The following is an 18841-nucleotide window of genomic DNA, read 5'->3' as shown; positions in this document are numbered from 1 at the left end:
AACAAAAATATAAAATGCTTAAGTTTTTTAGCTACAATCGTCCAGCCCTACACTGAGGGATATGAACAACTTTGGGTTTAACTGTAAATGACTCGACTCAGAAAGTTGCATATTTTCTCCTGAAAGTGTCCACAAGATCTGATAAACCAGAAAAAATAAAAATCAAACAATAAAAAAAAGAACAAAATAAAAGTAATTATTATTTAGAATTTCCTAAATTTTGAACCCTTTAAATCAATCAGTGCTTGTCCTTCAGGTTGTGTCCAATCAGTTTCATGAAGGGTGAGGAAACCTGTAGCCTTGATCTCGGCCGAGAAGACGAGGTGGAAGACGTGACCACCTGTGGTTTGGTTTGTGTAGTAGTGTCTGTTTCTGGTTCTGCATCCACCTCGTCTCTTCCGGACGGAACCGGACTCACAACAGGGTCGGACTCAGAGGACACACCGTTCATCGCCGGGTTGCTGGACTGCAGGTATTGGCTGTACTGACCAGGAGAGTACTTTAACAAACTGGTCTCCAGCCTGCTGGGTGGAGGGTTAGTTGAACTGTATGTCCGTGGCTGGATGGGCGTTGTTAGTCTGAACGATGGGTACTGGAAGGATGATAGGTACGAAGGCCGTGAAGAAGATGGAGCCCAAGGTGTGGGCGATGAAGGTTCTGACGGTGACAGAGGTTGAGTGGGTGATGTAGCGTTAACTGGTGATGAAGGTTGGACAGGTGATGTAGGTGATGTAGGTGGGGTGGAATGAAGATGGACAGATTCAACATCGTGCTTCTGCACTTCATGTCTGTAGTTACATGAAGTAACGTGAGAATTAGAAACCAGTTTGAAACAAAGCACCAAATACAATCCAGTCGCCAATCCAGTCGCCGACTCCTACCTGGGGAGCAGATCGCAGCCTACTCCTACGTCTCGTCTTTCCAAAATCTCTTGAGGCCTATTCTGTGTGGACATAAAATACTTCAGCTTGTCTTCTAATTCATTATTCTAGGAAAAGGGAAACAGGAAACAGCACCATCAGGTCAGCATCATGCAAAGGACGGCAGTCACTTTACATGGAAAAAAGGCGATTTGACGGGAGAAGTGGGAAAACACACACACATCGCTGAAAGACCGGGATATCCTGCGCTCAATCAGGTCAACAAATCATCTGTAGCCATGCAGAAGGAAGCCCCACCTTAATTTAAACACACATTTTATTCCTCACAGTCTTACCTCACACTCCACTATTGCGATTCTGTCAAGAAGCTCTGAAATGAACATGTCCTTCTGAGCAACCTGAGCTCGCAGAGATTCAACCTGCACAAAACAGCACAGTTAGACACTTCCAAATGCTTGGCAGGGGTTTCTAAATTTCAAAGAAAATCTCCTTCTTTGAAGATGATTTAAATTTGGCATAAATTTCTGATTGCTTTAACCTCTGACCTATAGCTATAGCTGACCTCGTGACATTGTTTGAATAATTTGATTGTTTTTTTGGACGTCTTTAATCTCACTTATCCAGAAATGTTTGTTTTATTTCTTGATGAAACAAGAAATCTTTCTTATTTTAACAAGATTTTAAGAGATTTATGTCTCATTAAAACCAAAATATCTCCTCTTTTGAGTAAGAAAGGTCAAAACAGTAAAACAGCAACACCTCCTGGGATTTTTAGAAGTTATAGGTGAGAAGGAGGAGAATCGTAGCAATTTATGCCTTTAAAAAAAGTCATAATCTGTCAAAGGAGCATATTTTATCTGTTGTTAGAATGAAACTTTTCTCGTTAAAACAAGATAGTTTTTCACCCCCATTATAATGAGATGCTGCTCCTGAATTTATTTCAAAGCTCTGGCATTTAAGCACATTTCCAGTGCTCTAGAAAGCAACTAATAACCTTAAAAGTAGAAAATACTTTCTATTTCCTTCATAGGAGGTTGAATTAAGGTGCAGATTTTCTGATGCACAAAAGCTCACCTGCTGCAGATTAGATCAGGGTTGGATTCTCTTGGATTTAATACTACATCAAATGTTTTGGCACAGATCAGCAGAGTGAAACTGAACAGGTGTACCTAATAAAGTGTCAGGTGAGTGTTTTTGTTTGCTATGCCATGTCAGCAGAAAGAGGATCAGAATGCCTTTTTATGCTGCTGGAATGTAATGAAAGTGACAAGACGTCTTCCTCACTTCCTCGATCATTCCCTTGACTTTCCTCTGCTGGCAGAACACCATGTCGTTCAAGTGCTTGATTCGCTCACGCAGGTCCACGGCTTCTTCCTGCAGCTGCTTTGACCTAAAACAAACATTAAGGATTTGTGATTATCTTTTCCAAGTTAGAAAGTTTGTTGTTTGGAGAAAAATCAGAAAAATGTTGAAAAGGTTGAGACTGACGAAGAGGAGGAATTTAATTTGTACTTTTTGGCTGCGGCTGCGTCTGTTTGGTCCGTCAGCTCTAACAAACGGATACGCTGTTCGCACTCCTGCAGCTTCTGCTGGAGTTGACTTTTCTCCTGTGAAATATTTTGGGTTTCATGTCGAAAAAGATTTCAAATAGAAACCAAAACCAAAACCGCGTCTCATCAAAAAGCCGCCTCACCATCCCCATGCAGCTCAGGAGACGCTCTACTTCAACGATCCGCTGGTCTCGCTCAGCAATCTTCGCCTCTGCAGTCCTGAGGTTCGTCTCTGCTTCCTCCAGCCGCCTGATGTATTCATCCAGCTGGGCCTGTGTGAGCAGAAACACTGCTGATGCTCTGCTCATGTGATTGATTCTGTTTGATCATCAGCAAAATGTAATAAAAATCAAAGCATTTGAAGCGTCTGGAGTAAACGTCACACTGTACTCCTGTCCTGGTGGTAAAGGTTTTTTTTCCCCTGTTATCTCTGAAAACAGACTTTGGTGAGCATAAGCAGCAAAGAATGCAAACCTGTAGGTTTTCTATCTCTTCTCTGTGTTTCTGTTGTTCGCTCTGCAGTTTTTCCTCGTACTCTCTCTGGAGCTTTGCGGTGAGATCCTGCACGGCGCGGGTGTTTGCCTCCTGTGAAGACTCCACCTGGACAACCCAAAGCACAACACATTAAGACCGCTCTCAGCAGATGGGAACATATTGAAACTGCACTGGGAGAAGCAGGTGTGGCTCAAATCTCAGCTCTGCTGTGCAGAAAAATACTGCTAGCTGAGGTTTGGGGAGTTATTTTGATGGTGGGTTTGATTTTCTGTAAACTCATGCAGAGAAACTCCACATGTGAAGCATCTGTGTGTTTGGCAGCTGGCATGCACCCTCTCATCGGGGTGCCAGCTTCGCACATCAGCTGCAGCAGATGTTTGAAGGTCTTTGGACATGCGTGGATTTGCAGGATCACCTGAAGTCTGAGCGTTTGGTTCTCAGCCTGCGCTGCGGCGAGCTCCCGCTCCTTGTCCCTGAGCTTTTCTTGAGTTTTCTCGTAGGTGCTCCGCAAACTCTTCACCTCGTCTTTCATGTCCACTCTGTTCTGACAGTTCTCCAAGAGGGATTTCTGTGAAGGGAAAAAAACACATATGGTTTCTGTAGCAGCATGCAGCTGTCAAATAAATAAAAATCCTCACATGACCCTGATTTGTTACCTGCAGGCTGATGTTTGAGGATATAAGGGAGCTGTTCATCTGATCAAAGTTCTCCATGGCTGCAGTACGAACCTTCACCTCAGACTCCAACGTTTTCCGGTGTGCATTGGCAGCCTGGAGAGACGCAGGCTTTTTTATTATTGTTCAAGAGTTTGATGAATCAGTTTAATAACATGTTTCTTTTACGATCCTCTACCCTGATTTCTCGTGAAAGCTTCTCCATGGATTGCTGCATTCCTCCAAACTGCCCGTACATCCGTTCTCTCACTTTTTCCAGAGAGTCCCTCACCTGTTTGCAGAAACCAAGAACATACAGATGTTATCAGCACAGAAACCTAAACTTCCTCAACCTCATGAAGTGGAGGCCGCTCTGCTTCTGTCCACTCACCTCCCGGATGTACCTCATCTCATCATGAAGGTGGTCGACGGTCCATTCGCGTGCCATCAGCTCCTGCCGTCTGTCCGTGCTCGTCCTCTGCACTACGCCGTACACCTTGGGCCCATGATGCTGCGGCGAGGTCGCCGGCGCCCCATTGGTTGTGTCTCTGAGGTGCTGAGGGAGACAGGATCACACCGGTCAGGTTTCTGCCCCCAACCTCCACTCAGGCTGACTTCTACCGTCTTTGAACTCAGGGTTTAATGTGTGGACATGCACACTTTCAGGTTTATGTGTCTGCATTTGGATGCGCATATGTGTGAGCTTGATTAGGCGTTTGCAGCACTGCTGCTGGTGAGAAACAGGAGGCTGGTAACAAGCAGCTAAAAGGGGTGCAGAGCAGAGTGCACAGACGGTGTCAGGTTTCTGCAACCCAGAACATGAGCTTCTGCCGTTTCTGCCTATTGTCCCTCGATCAGCCAATGAAAACAGACGCACAGGCACAGCATGGCACCGGGACGTCGACATAACTAAATAACAATAGTGATTGGTGCAGATAAATTACCAAACTGTGAGTCAGATCATGTTTCAATGAATATTGTATAGGTTGTTTGAAAGAGAAATTGTTTTGGGACTCCTAGTCCTTTAAACAGAGTGAAGTCCAAAAAGCAAAAAAAAAAAAAAAAAAATCACAGTAGAGAGCAATTAAACATTCTTAGTTAAATGCAATATTCTACTGTAAGTTATTTGCTCTTATTGAATTTAGTGCAGTCAGATTCATAAACATTCATACTGCAACACTTGCAGATTTCGTAGAGCAACAACATCACTGTACAGAAGAACAAGAACATCAGAAATGTTTTTGTGCTGAAATAAAAGGTCCTAAATACATGAGGCGCTCATTAAAGCATGTTCACAACTAACTGTAAACAATAAAATTATTGTTTGATTAAAAAATGGCCACAAACCCGGGGCAAAGATCAGAACTCATTTTCTTCCAAAAGAACCTCTGGTTCAGTGTTTTGTTTTGTTTTTTGGCAGGAATAGGAGCCAAAAAGCCACCAGACAAAAACTCTGATGTTTATTTAGCACAGAAAAGACAAAGATTAATCACATAAATCTTCCTGCGCTTATCATTTTAGGAGATTAAAAAGACATTTTGTGTGTTTTAAGAATTGTTTGGCAGAGGATCCAATGGGCCAACAGCTGAAGTTTAACGTTATTTTGCAGTATAGTTATCATTTAATCCTATTTTAATAATTTTGTTCCATATGCAATGTCTGAAACAACTATTCATCAACAAATAAACATTTAATCTCCTCTAAAGAGGAAGCCATACCTCAGGTATTTAAACGACGACATCCCCTGGTCAAAGTTCACATTTTAGATTCCTTCACAATAAAAAGAGACACTAAGCTGCATTTAAATAAACACAAACATCTTTGCTTCTTCATGTAGAGGAAATGATTTCAAAATAAGCAAAAGCAAAACAGACAAGAGCACCAATATGAAAAGTATATCCAAATTTAATTAACTTTTTTGGGCATTTTTAATTAAATCATGTTCTAATGACAGATTGACTAAATGTTACATTAAAACATGATTTCATTTGTTGCTTTTCTGACATCCTGTAGCAAAAACAGAGCTGCTGAATGGTCAAAGAAATCTCGACCGTCTTCCAATGTGAACAGAAATGTCTATTGTTCCCGGAGAATGGATGGGAAGATATTAACGACATCCTGAGAGTCGTGCAGAGAAATGTGTTTGTAGGGCATCAGGAACTTGAGTCACGGTGGCTTTTGTTGCGTCTACCTGCTGAGGCGACTCCATGCCAGCCGGCCGCTCTCTGCGGATCAGCCCGTTCTTCTTCTTCCATGTTTCCTTGATAGGATTCTCTGCCTCAGCCTGCGGACAGAAAACATTTAAATTAAAAACTGACTCTATGGGTGATTTTTCATAGGCTTTGTGAACAATTTGGGGTCAAATACAGTGCTGTGAAAACACAAAGGATGCACAAATTTCTGAGCAAAATGTACTTTTGTCATGACTCTTTTACAGGAAGCAAAGGTTTATGCTGTCATTAAATGTCACCTCTGGCTGTTGTTTATGTTTGCTATGTTATGTTTATTGCTTAGATTGCATCAAGAAATGTCATAATATATTATAATATCCTTATAATTTGAACTTTATAAGTAAGCAAATAACACACAATAATCCCAATTATTCGATCATGATCGATCGTAATCTTCATTTTGGTCTTCTCTGCATAATCTGAAAGTTCAGAGCGGCAACATTGCACTTCAGACCGTCATTATGCAACAGAGCCTGAGAAAGATGTTTTCACAACCAGACCACAAGCAAATAAACTCTTGGGCTCAATGGTGCAGGATGTAAATATCAAGTTTTATTTGTCCTGATGATCTGTAATAACGTCTTCATGTGTTTGTTTCTGTAGCGGAGCCGTTATTGTCCCTGCGGTTTAAATTGAATAAATATTTGGAGCTCTGTTTGCAGATAGGGCAGCATTAGATCAGAGACGGAACAAAAAGATCATCTGTGTTCATGAACAATGTTCGCAAAACTTCTGAACCCAATAATCTGACCACCACTCTGGGGCAATTATCCACCAAAATCCTGGATCAGCATTCATCTCTTTTCACAGACACTCAAAATGTTAAACATACTTTCTGTCGCATTCATTTCATGCCTTAATGACGGTAATGTCTCCTTCAGTCCAGATTCCAGTAAGGCTGCTGACCAGTGAGCAAATCTGCACCAGTTATTTCTTCCCTTCAAATGATCTGACCATCTATTGGGATTAAAGTTTTAAGGAAATAAATCTGAATGTCCAAAGAAAAGGGACATTCAGTGACTGAAATTGGTCAGAAATATAATTACTCTTTCCTTAATTTAGCTTTTATATATAAAGAGAAGATTTTATTATCAGTTTATGCTTGAATTCACTTTATTTTTTTAATAATTTATTACATTTATTGTCTTTAGATCAAACACTGCTTCCTCAATTTAATCCCTTCAGGCTTTGACCTCTGCGTTTTTCCTTTTGTTACACATTGGCACAATAAAGCCAGTATTTAATTTCTATTTTGCTTTTTTTTGACATTTATCAGCAAATGTTTTCACTCAACCGGGAGCAGGAACTAGAAGAAACTTCCAAAGAAACTCCTATTAGTTAATCTAGAGAAACTACTCACTCAACATTTATCATTAAACTTTTAATATCGGAATAAGACCTGGAGAAACTCCTGTTAGTTTACAAATTAGAACAAACTCAGAAAGTACCATATAGTTTTATCAGAACAAGAATCCAGAGAAACCCCTGCTAGTTTATAAATTACAGACTACTTATCCTTAAACATGGGGAACTAATTCCCCATGGTTTTTGTTTTCTTTTCCTTTGGTTTGTTGTTTTGTTGTATTTCCTTCGAATTCATGTAAAGCACTTTGAACTGCATTGTTGCTGAAAATGTGCTATATAAACAAAATTACCTTACCTTTAATTAAAGTAGACTGAATTTAAGAGTTGATGAATTTTTAGTGAGACAAATGAGCAAAACATTTTTTAGGCATTTTAGGTTTAAGATGTGACCAGTCAACATTCACTGCTCATTCACAGTAAAGTGGAGAGAATACAATGCCTGGCTTTTTGACATTTTAAAGATAAATATCTAAATACAACATTCAGTGTCATGGTGAAACTAACTGCAGCGAAACTCAATAATGAATGAGATAATTGTTGTCCAGACACTTTCTATCCAGTCTGATTGAGCTTTAGCAATTTTGTTTTGAAGAACCAATATAAATTTCTCTCTGGATGTGCAAAGCTGCTAGTGACACCAAAAGATGTGAAGATCCATTGCAAACTGAACAGACAGACACCACACTTCAGTGTTTTATTTGTCATTTTAAAAAGTGCCAAGATATGAAAAGGGATGAATGGGATGTGAAAACTTTTGAAAAACTCTGAATTAAAGAAATTCAGGCTCAGAAGTGGGAGCAAAATGACTGATTAAAGTTTGGAAAAGCTCCTGCCATCTAAAAACATCTACAACATATTACACAACTTTTAATCTTTTGTTTCAAGACGAGCCGAATTAATAAAACTTACAAAGTAGCTGGAGAAAGAGGCGACAGTTTCGCAGAGATTAGAATGAGGAGGAGCAAGGACAAAGACGCCAGTGTTGTCTCTTGGACGGCGCAGGGCCTCACATTTCATCACCACTTCATCTACAGAAGACGAGGCGGCGTTGAGAAACGGCGACGGCGCGCTGATTGGTGGGGATGTGAATTCCAGCAAATGTGAGGGATGAAAAGCTGCATCTTTATGAGCTGGTAGCATAAAGATGGCTTTGAATTCAGCTTTGAATTTGACGGTGTTTGTCCACAAAGTGGGGTAATGTTTACCCGGGTTTTATAGCTGCATCCATACAGTTCAGGTGGTGAACAGGTTTCCTTTGTTTTCATGCCTGGAGAAGCCGAGGCTGACCTGAATTACATCAACGCCGTTGTAAACTACTCATGCGGCGCATAGTTAAACATCTAAATGTGGCTGAGCTGGGAGTCACATGACTGCTTTCTGAAGGAGAAAGCTGCTGATTTCCAGCACAAACATCAAAGTCTCATTTGACTTCACAACACAAAGACCCTGAGATGAAGCTGATGGAGCAGAATTGTTTGGAGACACTGTGAGCCGTAAAGGAGGCAAAACCCAAACCCTAACTCTGCAGGTTTAGCAACATTTTTGTGGAGCTACTTTAGTCTGTGCGTTACAATGATGATGCATTAGATCACAAAGTCACAGTTCTGGATTGTGTCCACAATGAGTCAAGCTGCGGGCCACACCCTTTCTAATTTTACAAAGCTGTGTGTTTCTGTCCAAACATGCATCTCCCCCTCTCAGAGTATTTTGGTCATTTCCTTCCTCCTTGATTAACTTCATAACTTCCTTTTATCACAGCCGGACAGACCTAGATTTGAACTCTGTGGTGATTATGCCAAAGATTATTGATAGTAAAGAGAAAGCATGAGGCTTTGTAGCACTGTGAACCTTCAAGGTTCAGATAAAGCCCGAGCACAAACCTGTGCAGATAAAGAAACTCCTTCAGCTTTTATTCCTATCTGCAGAAAGCTAAGAGTCATCTTGTGAACTCATGGCCTGATGGCCTCATTCTTCTCATGATGAAGCAGATTTTTGCTCAAAACACTCTTCTGATCTTTATCTCCTAAACAAAAAGAAACGGCAATCAACAGAACACTTTGCTTGTTTTAGCCAGGGGCGATGAGGAGACGTTTGGAAGTTGTTTTTTTTTTACACTTTTTAACGATATGAAAACTGTGCAAACAGATGTCGCAACTTCCACAAGTCAACACTGTTCCAACTTTCAGTGATGAAATTATTTCAAGCATTTTGACTACGGCACCCTGTAACATTTTCAGATTTTTCCCTTCAATCTAAAAGTCTTTGTTGTGTCAGTGGCGCCTCATAAACGGATTGTTAAACTGTCAGGCATCTTTTTCTTTACCATTTGTCAGTCTCTTATTAGCAATAGGAGGCAGACAACAACAAGACCACGAAACTCTTGTTCTTTCATGGACTTTTAGTTTTTAATTTAAATGTACTATTTCATTCATTCAACAGGTTTCTTCCCACTCCTTCAGAAAAATCCTCAGAGAGATCGCAGGTGAAAACAGATGCCCGGTTCTCAGGCCTGCTGGTGTTTGTCAAGCTGACCGAACCCTGGTTGGCGTTTCAGAGCTGCAGCAAACGTATCGAGGTACAGCTCAGTCTCCTTCACAGGCCTGTCGCAATAAATCAATTTATAGTGTGATAAAATATAACAAGCTCAACATTTTCCATTATCATTTTCTTCTTTCAGTCTCGTTCTACCAAAGATTAAATGACAAAAACCTTCAGTCTGGTGCTTTGGTCTCAATTATCTCCTTCCTTTGAAGGAAATTTTAGTTTACAGAGACATTATGCCTCTTCTTATTTGTTGTTTTGGTTATATGTTTTGTATAAAATGTCTCCCACTTCCATTGTTAAATGCTCATTAAAATGCAGAGTTTATTTATCTGAGAATGTGTTCTTGCATTATTACGTTACTCTGAAATTGTCTGAAAACAACAAAATGATCATTTATCGCAATAACGTCTGGCACAATTGATCATCCAGCAAAATTTGTTACCGTTACAGGTCGAGTGCCAAGCGGGTGTGATTCCCTCCAGTTTGTGTTTCCTGGAGTCGGTCTGATCTCTGTCTTCTCATTTTGCACTCTAACAACTTAAAATACAGGAGAAATCCCAAACACGGATGTGACTGCTTCATCTCTTGATGTGTTTCCCTACACAGCAAGGAACAGAGGTACGTCTCTGTAACTTCTGCTTTTTTGTTCTAGAAAGATTAACCTTAAATACTATAAATGTGCATTTATACCCACGCATCCCAATTACTTGGATAGTTGGACAAATAGGTGAGGTAAAACATTTAGGCTGTAGAGATTCACTACGACACAAAAAAGAATCCAAAAGGCATGTAACATGATTTATTACTTGAGCTATATCCTGGTAGCAACATACATTCATGCATTTTATCACCTTTTTCTCTTTATACCGTAGTTAGAAAAACAGCTCTGTGCCTAAAAAAAGATCACCTTAAAACTTTTCTCAGAAACGACCAGGCTGAGATTTGACTGGAATCTAAGCACCACATCTGCAGCCCAAATACAACTCTCCATGTGGAGTTTAGCCAATATGTTTGACCTAGTAGTAGTTTTTTTTTTACACTCCCGTGTGTGGAGGACAGCTCAAGTGAAAACTAGAAAACTGAAAAAAGTTTTTTGTCAGTTGTACCTCGAATGAGTTTTCTAATGATTGAAGGTTGTATTTTACTCTGTAGTTGGCATCTAAAACGATATTTTACTATTTATTTGAATCTAAACTGCTTTTAGTTGAACATCTCAACTTCAGCTCCTTCATTAGACAGAGACTCTTTAAAACATATTTGGAGATCTGGCAATATTTGAGAAAAACAAACAACAAAATAATGAGATTCTCACTTTCATCTACTGAACCCCATAATATTATACAGGCACTGCATCTCGAATCTGTTCGAGATGGCTTCAGGTGTTGTAAGCATTACAGCTGCATAAGGTCACGCATCTAAGCTGCAACTAAATCTTCCATAGAGCACAGAGTCAGTCCTCCAGTTTTTAGCTGTTCCTTGGTTTAGATCATGAAGAGTGTGTGCAGAGCTTCATTGGGTTTCCAGGGCTGAACAGCTGCACTCCAGCCTTACGTCACTAAGTGTTGTAAATGATGTCACCGCTGGACGACAGCCTTCTCTGGAGGAACAAATCATATTTCTGTCTGATGATCAAACTGACAAGTCTGGATGTTGAAGCTGCCAGAAGAGCAACTCTTTTCTGACTGCATTTACGTTTAGCTGGCTGCAGATGGAGTCATGATGTGGAGCTCTCCTTCTGGATCAGTTCCAGTTAAACAAATTCCTAATATTTCAACAGCTGTATTTCACTCCTTCTGTAACATGACCAGCGCACAAAGCAAGGTCCATAATACTTTAATAAAACTGAAAAGAGTCCCAATTTTTAAGATCATTTAGGGCAGAGATTATGATCCAGGCCTTCTGATCCAACATCAGTGTCTGACCTCAGAAATAAGGAATGACCTTTCCTTTCTGGTAGAATGGTCAAACATTTCCACGCAAACTATTAAAGCTTGCATAAAGGCTTCCTTAAAGAGGTGAAGCTGGTGACTCAATGTGTTTGCAGTATAGTGCATATATTAACATGGTTTTCTTGGAAAAGGAGGGGCAAGAACTGCCACCAGTTGACCACAGCTCAATAAATGTATAAAAATTACATTTATGTGCACAATAAAGGTTGCATTAAAGGTACAAATTATCTAATATGTGCAATATTCACTACACTCATGCTGTTAGATTTGGCTTTGATGCCAAGAAAACTTTACACCTACCAGAACCAGAGCCATAAAAACGTACCACAGCTTAACTTTATCAGAGTTACTTTAAAGTGGGTTTTTTTTAAAATTTATGGACATTTGGTAACAAATAAACTTTTTTCACATTGTTCTACAGTAAATATTTTACGTAAACAGTTCTGCAGCTTCTGCCCTGCTGCATTTCCTGTTTATGTTGAGCAACAAAACCCAACAAAACATCTGAAAACAAGCTCTGATTGGTTTAAAAATAGGTAAAAGTCATTAGTTTTACATGACTGAGACATTTTACATATTTATTAATAAGCTTATTTGCAGAAATGTAAACTTCTCTATTGCTTAAGGGGTTGTAAATGATCGCTCCAAACAGAAATAAACACCTTCCTTTGTATGAACCGTCACGGTCCCACCCTCCCAAACCAAAGCACGTTCAGAGATTACTCCGACATATCAGTGTGGAGGTGTGGCAGCGAGATGACCGCTCTGCTCTCTGGCCAAGGTTCACTCAAAGCATGCCACAGTAATGCAGTCAGGCTGCTGCACGGCGAAAGCAAACCTCTGGAGAGGCAAAAAGCAAGCAGAGGAAAGTTCTCCGTTCTCACGCTCTCACTGTCGCACTTCGGACCAGATCCACAACACAAACAAAGCCTGTGTAAGAGCCACCTACAGCAAACACCCACACAGCCTGCAGCGACCGTAATTCACACTGTCACCTTTAAAAATGTCTGCCGCCTTTCAGCAAGCTAATAACTTTATGGGCTTTTCTTAGCGGCCGTGTGTCTCCGCTCGGCCGGTGTGTGTTTCTGAGTATTTCCTCCTGGATTGGGAGAACTAGCAGAACGCTCTGACGTTATCTTTGAAGCAAATGTGAAGCAGATGTTTGTGTATTATTAAATCCACACGCCCTTCGGTCATGATTGCATAACTGGACCTGATGATAAAAGGCATAAATCTCAGACTCTTCATCTTGGAGCTAAAGAATCAAAATGTTGGAAGATTGAAGGGGCTTCCCAGTTACAGTCATTTAGTTTTCTTGAATTATAGGTTTAACTTAACTTGATTTAATAAAGCTTGAGCTGCCTGAATCGGACCGGTGCGCCTTATTGTGGAATGTCACTGTGAGAACCTTCAGACTTACTGTGTCTGCAGTTTTTTCCTCCTTTTTTCCACCATTTCCTGCCAGCAGAGTCAACCTGAGGACCCTCCTCTGGAAAGAAAAGACATTCAGAAACACACCGAAGTGAGAAAATGTTAGCTTGAAACAATCCAGTCACCGACATCTCTGCAGTTTATTTATAGATGATGAACAGCAAACAAAGTTTATGTAAATGATGTGAAATTGTGAAAAAGCAACATCTGTTATGCCACGTACAGCACAGTAAATGCTCTGTTATGGTTACTTTCCAAGCTAAAGGTTTAGCAGTTAATCCTTGTTATTTTTGCAATGATTAAAAAAAACGCAGCATGTAGTATTTAGATTACACTGCAAAAACATAAAGTCTCACCAAGTATTTTACTGCAAATGTAGTACACTTGAAACAAGACAAAACTAACTTATTAGTAATGTTTCAGCAAGATATGGGAGCTTGTTTTAAGCCAACAATGCCTTAATATTGATCAAAAAGTATGAACTTATGTCACTTATAATAAGATATTTTTCTCATGTTTTAAGTGAAACAATCTGCAAGTGGAATAAATACTTGTTCATCAATATTAAGAAATTACTGACTTAAAACTAGAGCCAAACTTTACTTGTAAACTAGCTTTGTCTTATTTCAAGTGTACTGAGCTATTTGTACAGTAAATTAGACCAAAAACACAGAGTAGGATTTAGTGTTTTTGCAGTGTAGAAATTAAAAACTGGCTTATTTTATCCAAGAGGCGTTGAAATAAACATGACACCCCTGCCTCCTGCCCACTGGGCTCCCATTACAGGCTTGTGCAACTGAGCACATCCAGCAGCAAACCATAACCCACCAACCCTGAGAGTCAGGGGGCTGCAGATGTCAGCTGAGAGAGACTCAACCAGGAGGAAGGAGAAAAGCGCAGAAAACTGAAGAACAGAGGGAGAGTTTCATCTTTCTTACCTCGCTGGAAGGAGTTGCAGAGTCCTCTGTGGTGGTGGTGGTGGTGGTAACCCTTGGTCTTGAACCGTAGTGAAGCATGTCTCCTCTACTCTCCGGTCCTCGCCTGTCTTCGTCTCCCTCTCTCCCACCCTTCCTCTCACTCTCCTTCCTGAGTTCCGCTCAGGCTCTCAGTCCGACCATCTGCCCCCGGCTCCAGGCAGCGGAGAGGAGGGAAATTCCACTCAGTCGAGCCTGCTGCTGGGAGTCCACGGGGCCCCGAGGTCCAAAGGTCCGCTACCTCTGCGCCAGATCCACCCTGTGTTAGTTAATGTCTGCTGCTGTGACTGCGCGTCAGTCACCTCCCCTGCCTCTGTCTGGCAGCGTGTCTGTGTTCCCATCAGACCTGTCGGGCCACATTTCACCTGCCTCCCTCTGCTGCGCTCCTCCTGCCCCCAGAGCTGGACTTTCACAGGGCGGGTCCTCCTCCCCGGGGCTGGGGCAGGTGGAGCGGCGCTTGTCAGACACTAGTGGCCAGCAGGAGGGGCTGAAGTGGCGGCGGAGCCTTTAACCTTAATATTGGAAAACTTATTCTGAGTCGCACATGTACTAGAACAAAAAGTATCAACATATTTTCAATTTATTCCAGTTGTGTTCATCTAAATAGCAGCAACAAATCTAATGTTACCTCACTTTATGAGTCGAAGAGATCCAGAAGTACATAATCAGATCAGTCTAATACAAGTAAATATGTAAATTTACTCACATTGGCGCTGGACAATAAATCAACAACAATATATACTGCGATAGACACGTGATCCACATCAATAGATAGTAGAATATAGATAAAATATTCAATAATTTCACTGAACTTAGAACCGCACAGCGTTCTGGGGGAGGAAGGGGAAAGACTTTAGCCCATAGATATGAATATCGATAAACCTGCCGGAAGTCATAGCTTCTCTCTTCCGGTCGTCGACATTCGCGGTCTTCGAAGGACCCGGATGCAGACCCTGAATTCGGACACAACTTTTAACATAAGTCTAGGAAACGTGACTTATTACGTGAGAACATAGAATTCGGCAGGTTTGACGCCTGTGACGTGTGAACGGACGTCATATACGTCAGGGTCTTTAATTCCTTCTGTTTCTCTAACCCTCACTTTGCACTTGTTTGTCGCAGAGCTCGGCTCAGTACTTGTTGTTCTTGCTATTTTAGCAGAAAACTTGAAGCTTATCCCCAAACCAGTGAAGTGTACAGCGATTATGCCAAGTGGAATGAGTTCTCCAAACCAGACCGTCACGGTCAACACCCTGAGGGGTTTAGTGCATCCACTTTTCATCCACTTGACCTGGATGGAGTGGATGCGTCTGGCAACAGGAGACCCAACTCGCACCACCACCTGCGTTCTGGTCAGGATTTTGGAAGATATCTTGAAGCTCTTTATATCTAATGCTCTGGATAGTCTTTAAGTGACTCAGTATGCTAATGATAGCCATCCTGCTAACATTAGCCTTGTACCTAAAGTAAGCATTTTACATAATTTCATATTTATTAGCAATATTTACCATACTGAATGGATTAAGTCAATGTAAGTAAATGTGCTACTGACATTATTCAGAATGCTAATATTAGTGTATAAATTAAAATTAGCCAAAAATGCTAAGGTTAGCTTAAATGCTGTCGGTACCATGTGTGGCACCAGCATGTTAATTTACAATGACTTAATCCATTCAGTATGATAAACATAGCTAATACATATGAAATTATGTAAAATGCCTTGTATTTTAGATACAAGGCTAATGTTAGCATGAGGGCATGGTGCTGCCACCCGTCCCCTAAAGTATGAAATCGTATTTGGCTGTTAAATGTTTAGTGAATCGATACGATTTGTTCCATTTTTCTATAAATGTCCGATACACACGCCTATCACACACATATCAACACTAAGTGAAACAATAATGACCAAAATAAAACACAGGAAATATTAAGGTCAGCTAAATTGTAGTGGCGGAACCGTATTCATGTCTATGCTTTAGCCGCTAAGCCTATCGGGGCTAGCTAAGCAAAGTTGGTGGAATAAGCTAACTCACTCGCTCTTTGGTTACCTAGCCACTCACTCATTCTTTGGTTACCTAGCAACTCACTCGCTCTTTGGTTACCTAGCTGTAGCACCGGTATCAAACCGCTAACTGCGCCACTGGACCAGTTCTAGGCTCTAAGGAGTGGGGAGCAAGAATGACAACACCAGAGACCGCTGCTTTAAGTGAAACAAGCCGGCAATTTACTGAATATAAAACACACAAATAAGATACCATAACTAATTAAGTAAATTAATAAATAAATATATTGCAGGTTCTTAATAAGGAAGCAAATAAAAATGAAAAGGGAAAAAAAAGAAATAAATAAAGAGTATATCACCTTTTCTTTTCACTCTTTAGTTCACCTAGTTCATTTTAATAAGACTAATCTAATTTAATTAGACTGATCTTTGTTCTCCTATGTTATTTTAGACAGTCTAATTTGAATTAGTTAGACCAGTCTCTTTTATTTCCTATGTTGTATCTATTTTGAGATCCCTATTTTTTCTGAGTTAACTCGTTTTCTTTCTTTTACAGGTGAGAAAATACCTCAAACACAATCAAATCAAAATAAATTACAATTGTTCAAATCATACTCAAAGATATAACATATAGAAACCAAAGTATATCACTTTAAATTCGAGTACAACCCGAATATGAAATCAGCTATTCAGTTCGATGAAAAAATCTTAGTTGACTCGATCCAAACAAAAAATAATAATTCAATAAATTATCAGTTCTGTTCAGTTCGGTTCAGTTCGTCCTGGCAGCGAATTACCACACGCAGGAGAGTCCTTCCTTAATGTGATGGAGAAGGTGAATTGAATGTCTGGGTCTGGCTCGCCATCCTGAATCCCGTCCGTGAATCCCGTCCATGAATGTGCACGCCGCACACGGTAGACAAATCCTGACTCCGACCGAGCTTCCAACCAAGCAAAAAAACTGACCTGTATGACAGGTCGCAAACACAATAAAACTCTTTTTAAATCTTCAATTTATACAAATAAATTCTTCTTGAACTCAATATGTTAATCGGTTAACAATTTATAACGGCTATCAACGGCTATTGTAACGGCTGTTTTTACAGCAAAATACAGTGAAAGTGCGAAAAAATAAACATAAAACTCACCAAAACCGATTTAGTTTAGCGCTCATAAAATTCCCGTCAGTTCCCGACCGGATAGATTATGGTTTTCAAATATAATGTTAACTTTTGTTGTTAACTAATCACTGCGCTTTCCTCTGATTCCTCCTCTGTTCTCTCCCTCCGGGCTGTGTGCTGCGTCACTACGGCGCTGCGTCTGTAACGCTAGTTCCTTAAAGGGGCAGTGACGTTATTTTCTGTCTACAGGTATTTAATCAACTATTTATATCAGATTTTAATGTGGGTTACATCCTCCCCTCTTTACCTAATGCACGTCCCTGTGCATTTTTAAAATTACACTGCCATAACTCTAGGGGTTTTTGGAAAGCTAGGTTTTTCAAGGGAGTCTGTAAACACATCACTCAAGGTGTGAAATAAAGACTGAACTACTGTCACCAACGGATTTCCTAGCTCAGGATAAGTCAGTCTCTTAATCGGTTTTCTGTCTCTAACAGGTCTTCCTGAACAGTCTCTTTCGGTCTGATGGTTCACTTGACTCAGATCACTTGTGTTTTCTTTGCTCGCCTGACCAGGTTCAGTAGAAGGATGGACGTTATCCACATCTTTCTCAGGTAGGTTTCTAATTTCCTGTTCAGCGATTGAGTTTCTCTCCTCAGGGGTAATTGAGTCATCTTTTCCAAAATCAGGTAAGTTTAGGTCATAAGTTTCTACTGGAGCGTCCTCGGGGAAAGCTTTGGCTACGTCTGAAGGATCTTGCACAACAGCAGGCAAGTCAGGTTCGGGTTCAATCCTTTCAGGCAAGTATTCCATAGGTTCGGAAGTTGAGACGAAACCTAGTGTTTCTACTGTTAGGTTTCTTTGATAATGATATTCCTCAGAATCAGATTGGGATTCATTCCCATCAGCTCCATTTGATGTGTCATTTTCAGAATGTTGTCGAGTTTTTGGGCCCCTTACTGCCTTTGGTGGGTTAGTTTCGCTTTCAACAGGAGTCACAGGAAGAAAACCACATGGCAACAGGAGGTCACGATGAAGAGTTCTTTGTGGACCATCTCTTGTCTCGGGCTTCACAACATACACTGGGACGTCTCCGGACTGTCTCAGGACAACATACACGTCGGATTCCCACTTGTCAGCTAACTTGTGTTTGCCTCTGAGTCGGACATTTCGAACCAAGACTCTGTCGCCTTCTTTCAAGCTGGAGTCAACAACATACTTATCAAACCTTGCCTTGTTGCGATTGGCTGTCTTTTTGGCATTCTCAGTTGCTACTCTGTAACTGTCTTCAAGTTGAGATTTCAGGTTGCGGACATATTGCGAGTGAGAGCCTGGTTGATGATTGACTGGTAGACCAAAAGCTAGGTCAACTGGCAATCTTGGCTGACGCCCAAACATTAACTCGTAAGGGGTAAAGCCGGTTGTCTCGTTCTTAGTACAGTTATAAGCGTGTACTAACGGCTTAACATACTCCCGCCAGTGACTCTTCTTCTGGTTTTCAAGGGTTCCCAACATGTTGAGCAGGGTCCTGTTGAAGCGTTCAACAGGGTTCCCTCTCGGATGATAAGGTGTGGTTCTTATCTTTTGAGTGCCAATGAGCTCACACAGTTCTTTTATTGTTCGGGACTCAAAGTCGGGACCTTGG

The 18841-nt window shown here is 40.8% G+C and overlaps 1 protein-coding gene across 2 annotated transcripts; it reads right to left on the bottom strand.

Moving 5' to 3' along the window:
- Positions 1 to 29: 29 nt before the first annotated feature.
- myzap (myocardial zonula adherens protein) lies at positions 30 to 14480 on the bottom strand. Of its 2 annotated transcripts, none has more exons than XM_032560777.1 (14): positions 14038 to 14480; positions 13089 to 13157; positions 5771 to 5863; positions 3971 to 4135; positions 3779 to 3871; positions 3583 to 3696; positions 3342 to 3494; positions 2906 to 3031; positions 2575 to 2703; positions 2394 to 2488; positions 2166 to 2271; positions 1217 to 1300; positions 882 to 943; positions 30 to 788 (listed from the first exon to the last, which is right to left on the bottom strand). In XM_032560777.1, exons 1-14 carry the CDS (start codon positions 14113 to 14115, stop codon positions 239 to 241), a joined length of 1917 nt encoding a protein of 638 aa, XP_032416668.1. In that variant the 5' UTR covers positions 14116 to 14480; the 3' UTR covers positions 30 to 238. The 2 variants fall into 2 exon arrangements, with proteins under 2 accessions (XP_032416668.1, XP_032416667.1); XM_032560776.1 differs by having other exon boundaries at positions 882 to 988; positions 14038 to 14479.
- Positions 14481 to 18841: the final 4361 nt, after the last annotated feature.

This window comes from Xiphophorus hellerii, chromosome 4 (genome assembly GCF_003331165.1).
Source record: "Xiphophorus hellerii strain 12219 chromosome 4, Xiphophorus_hellerii-4.1, whole genome shotgun sequence".
NCBI classification, from domain to species: Eukaryota; Metazoa; Chordata; class Actinopteri; order Cyprinodontiformes; family Poeciliidae; genus Xiphophorus; species Xiphophorus hellerii.
Note: the sequence above shows the minus strand (reverse complement) of the source record. Positions and strands in the feature narration are given on the sequence as shown.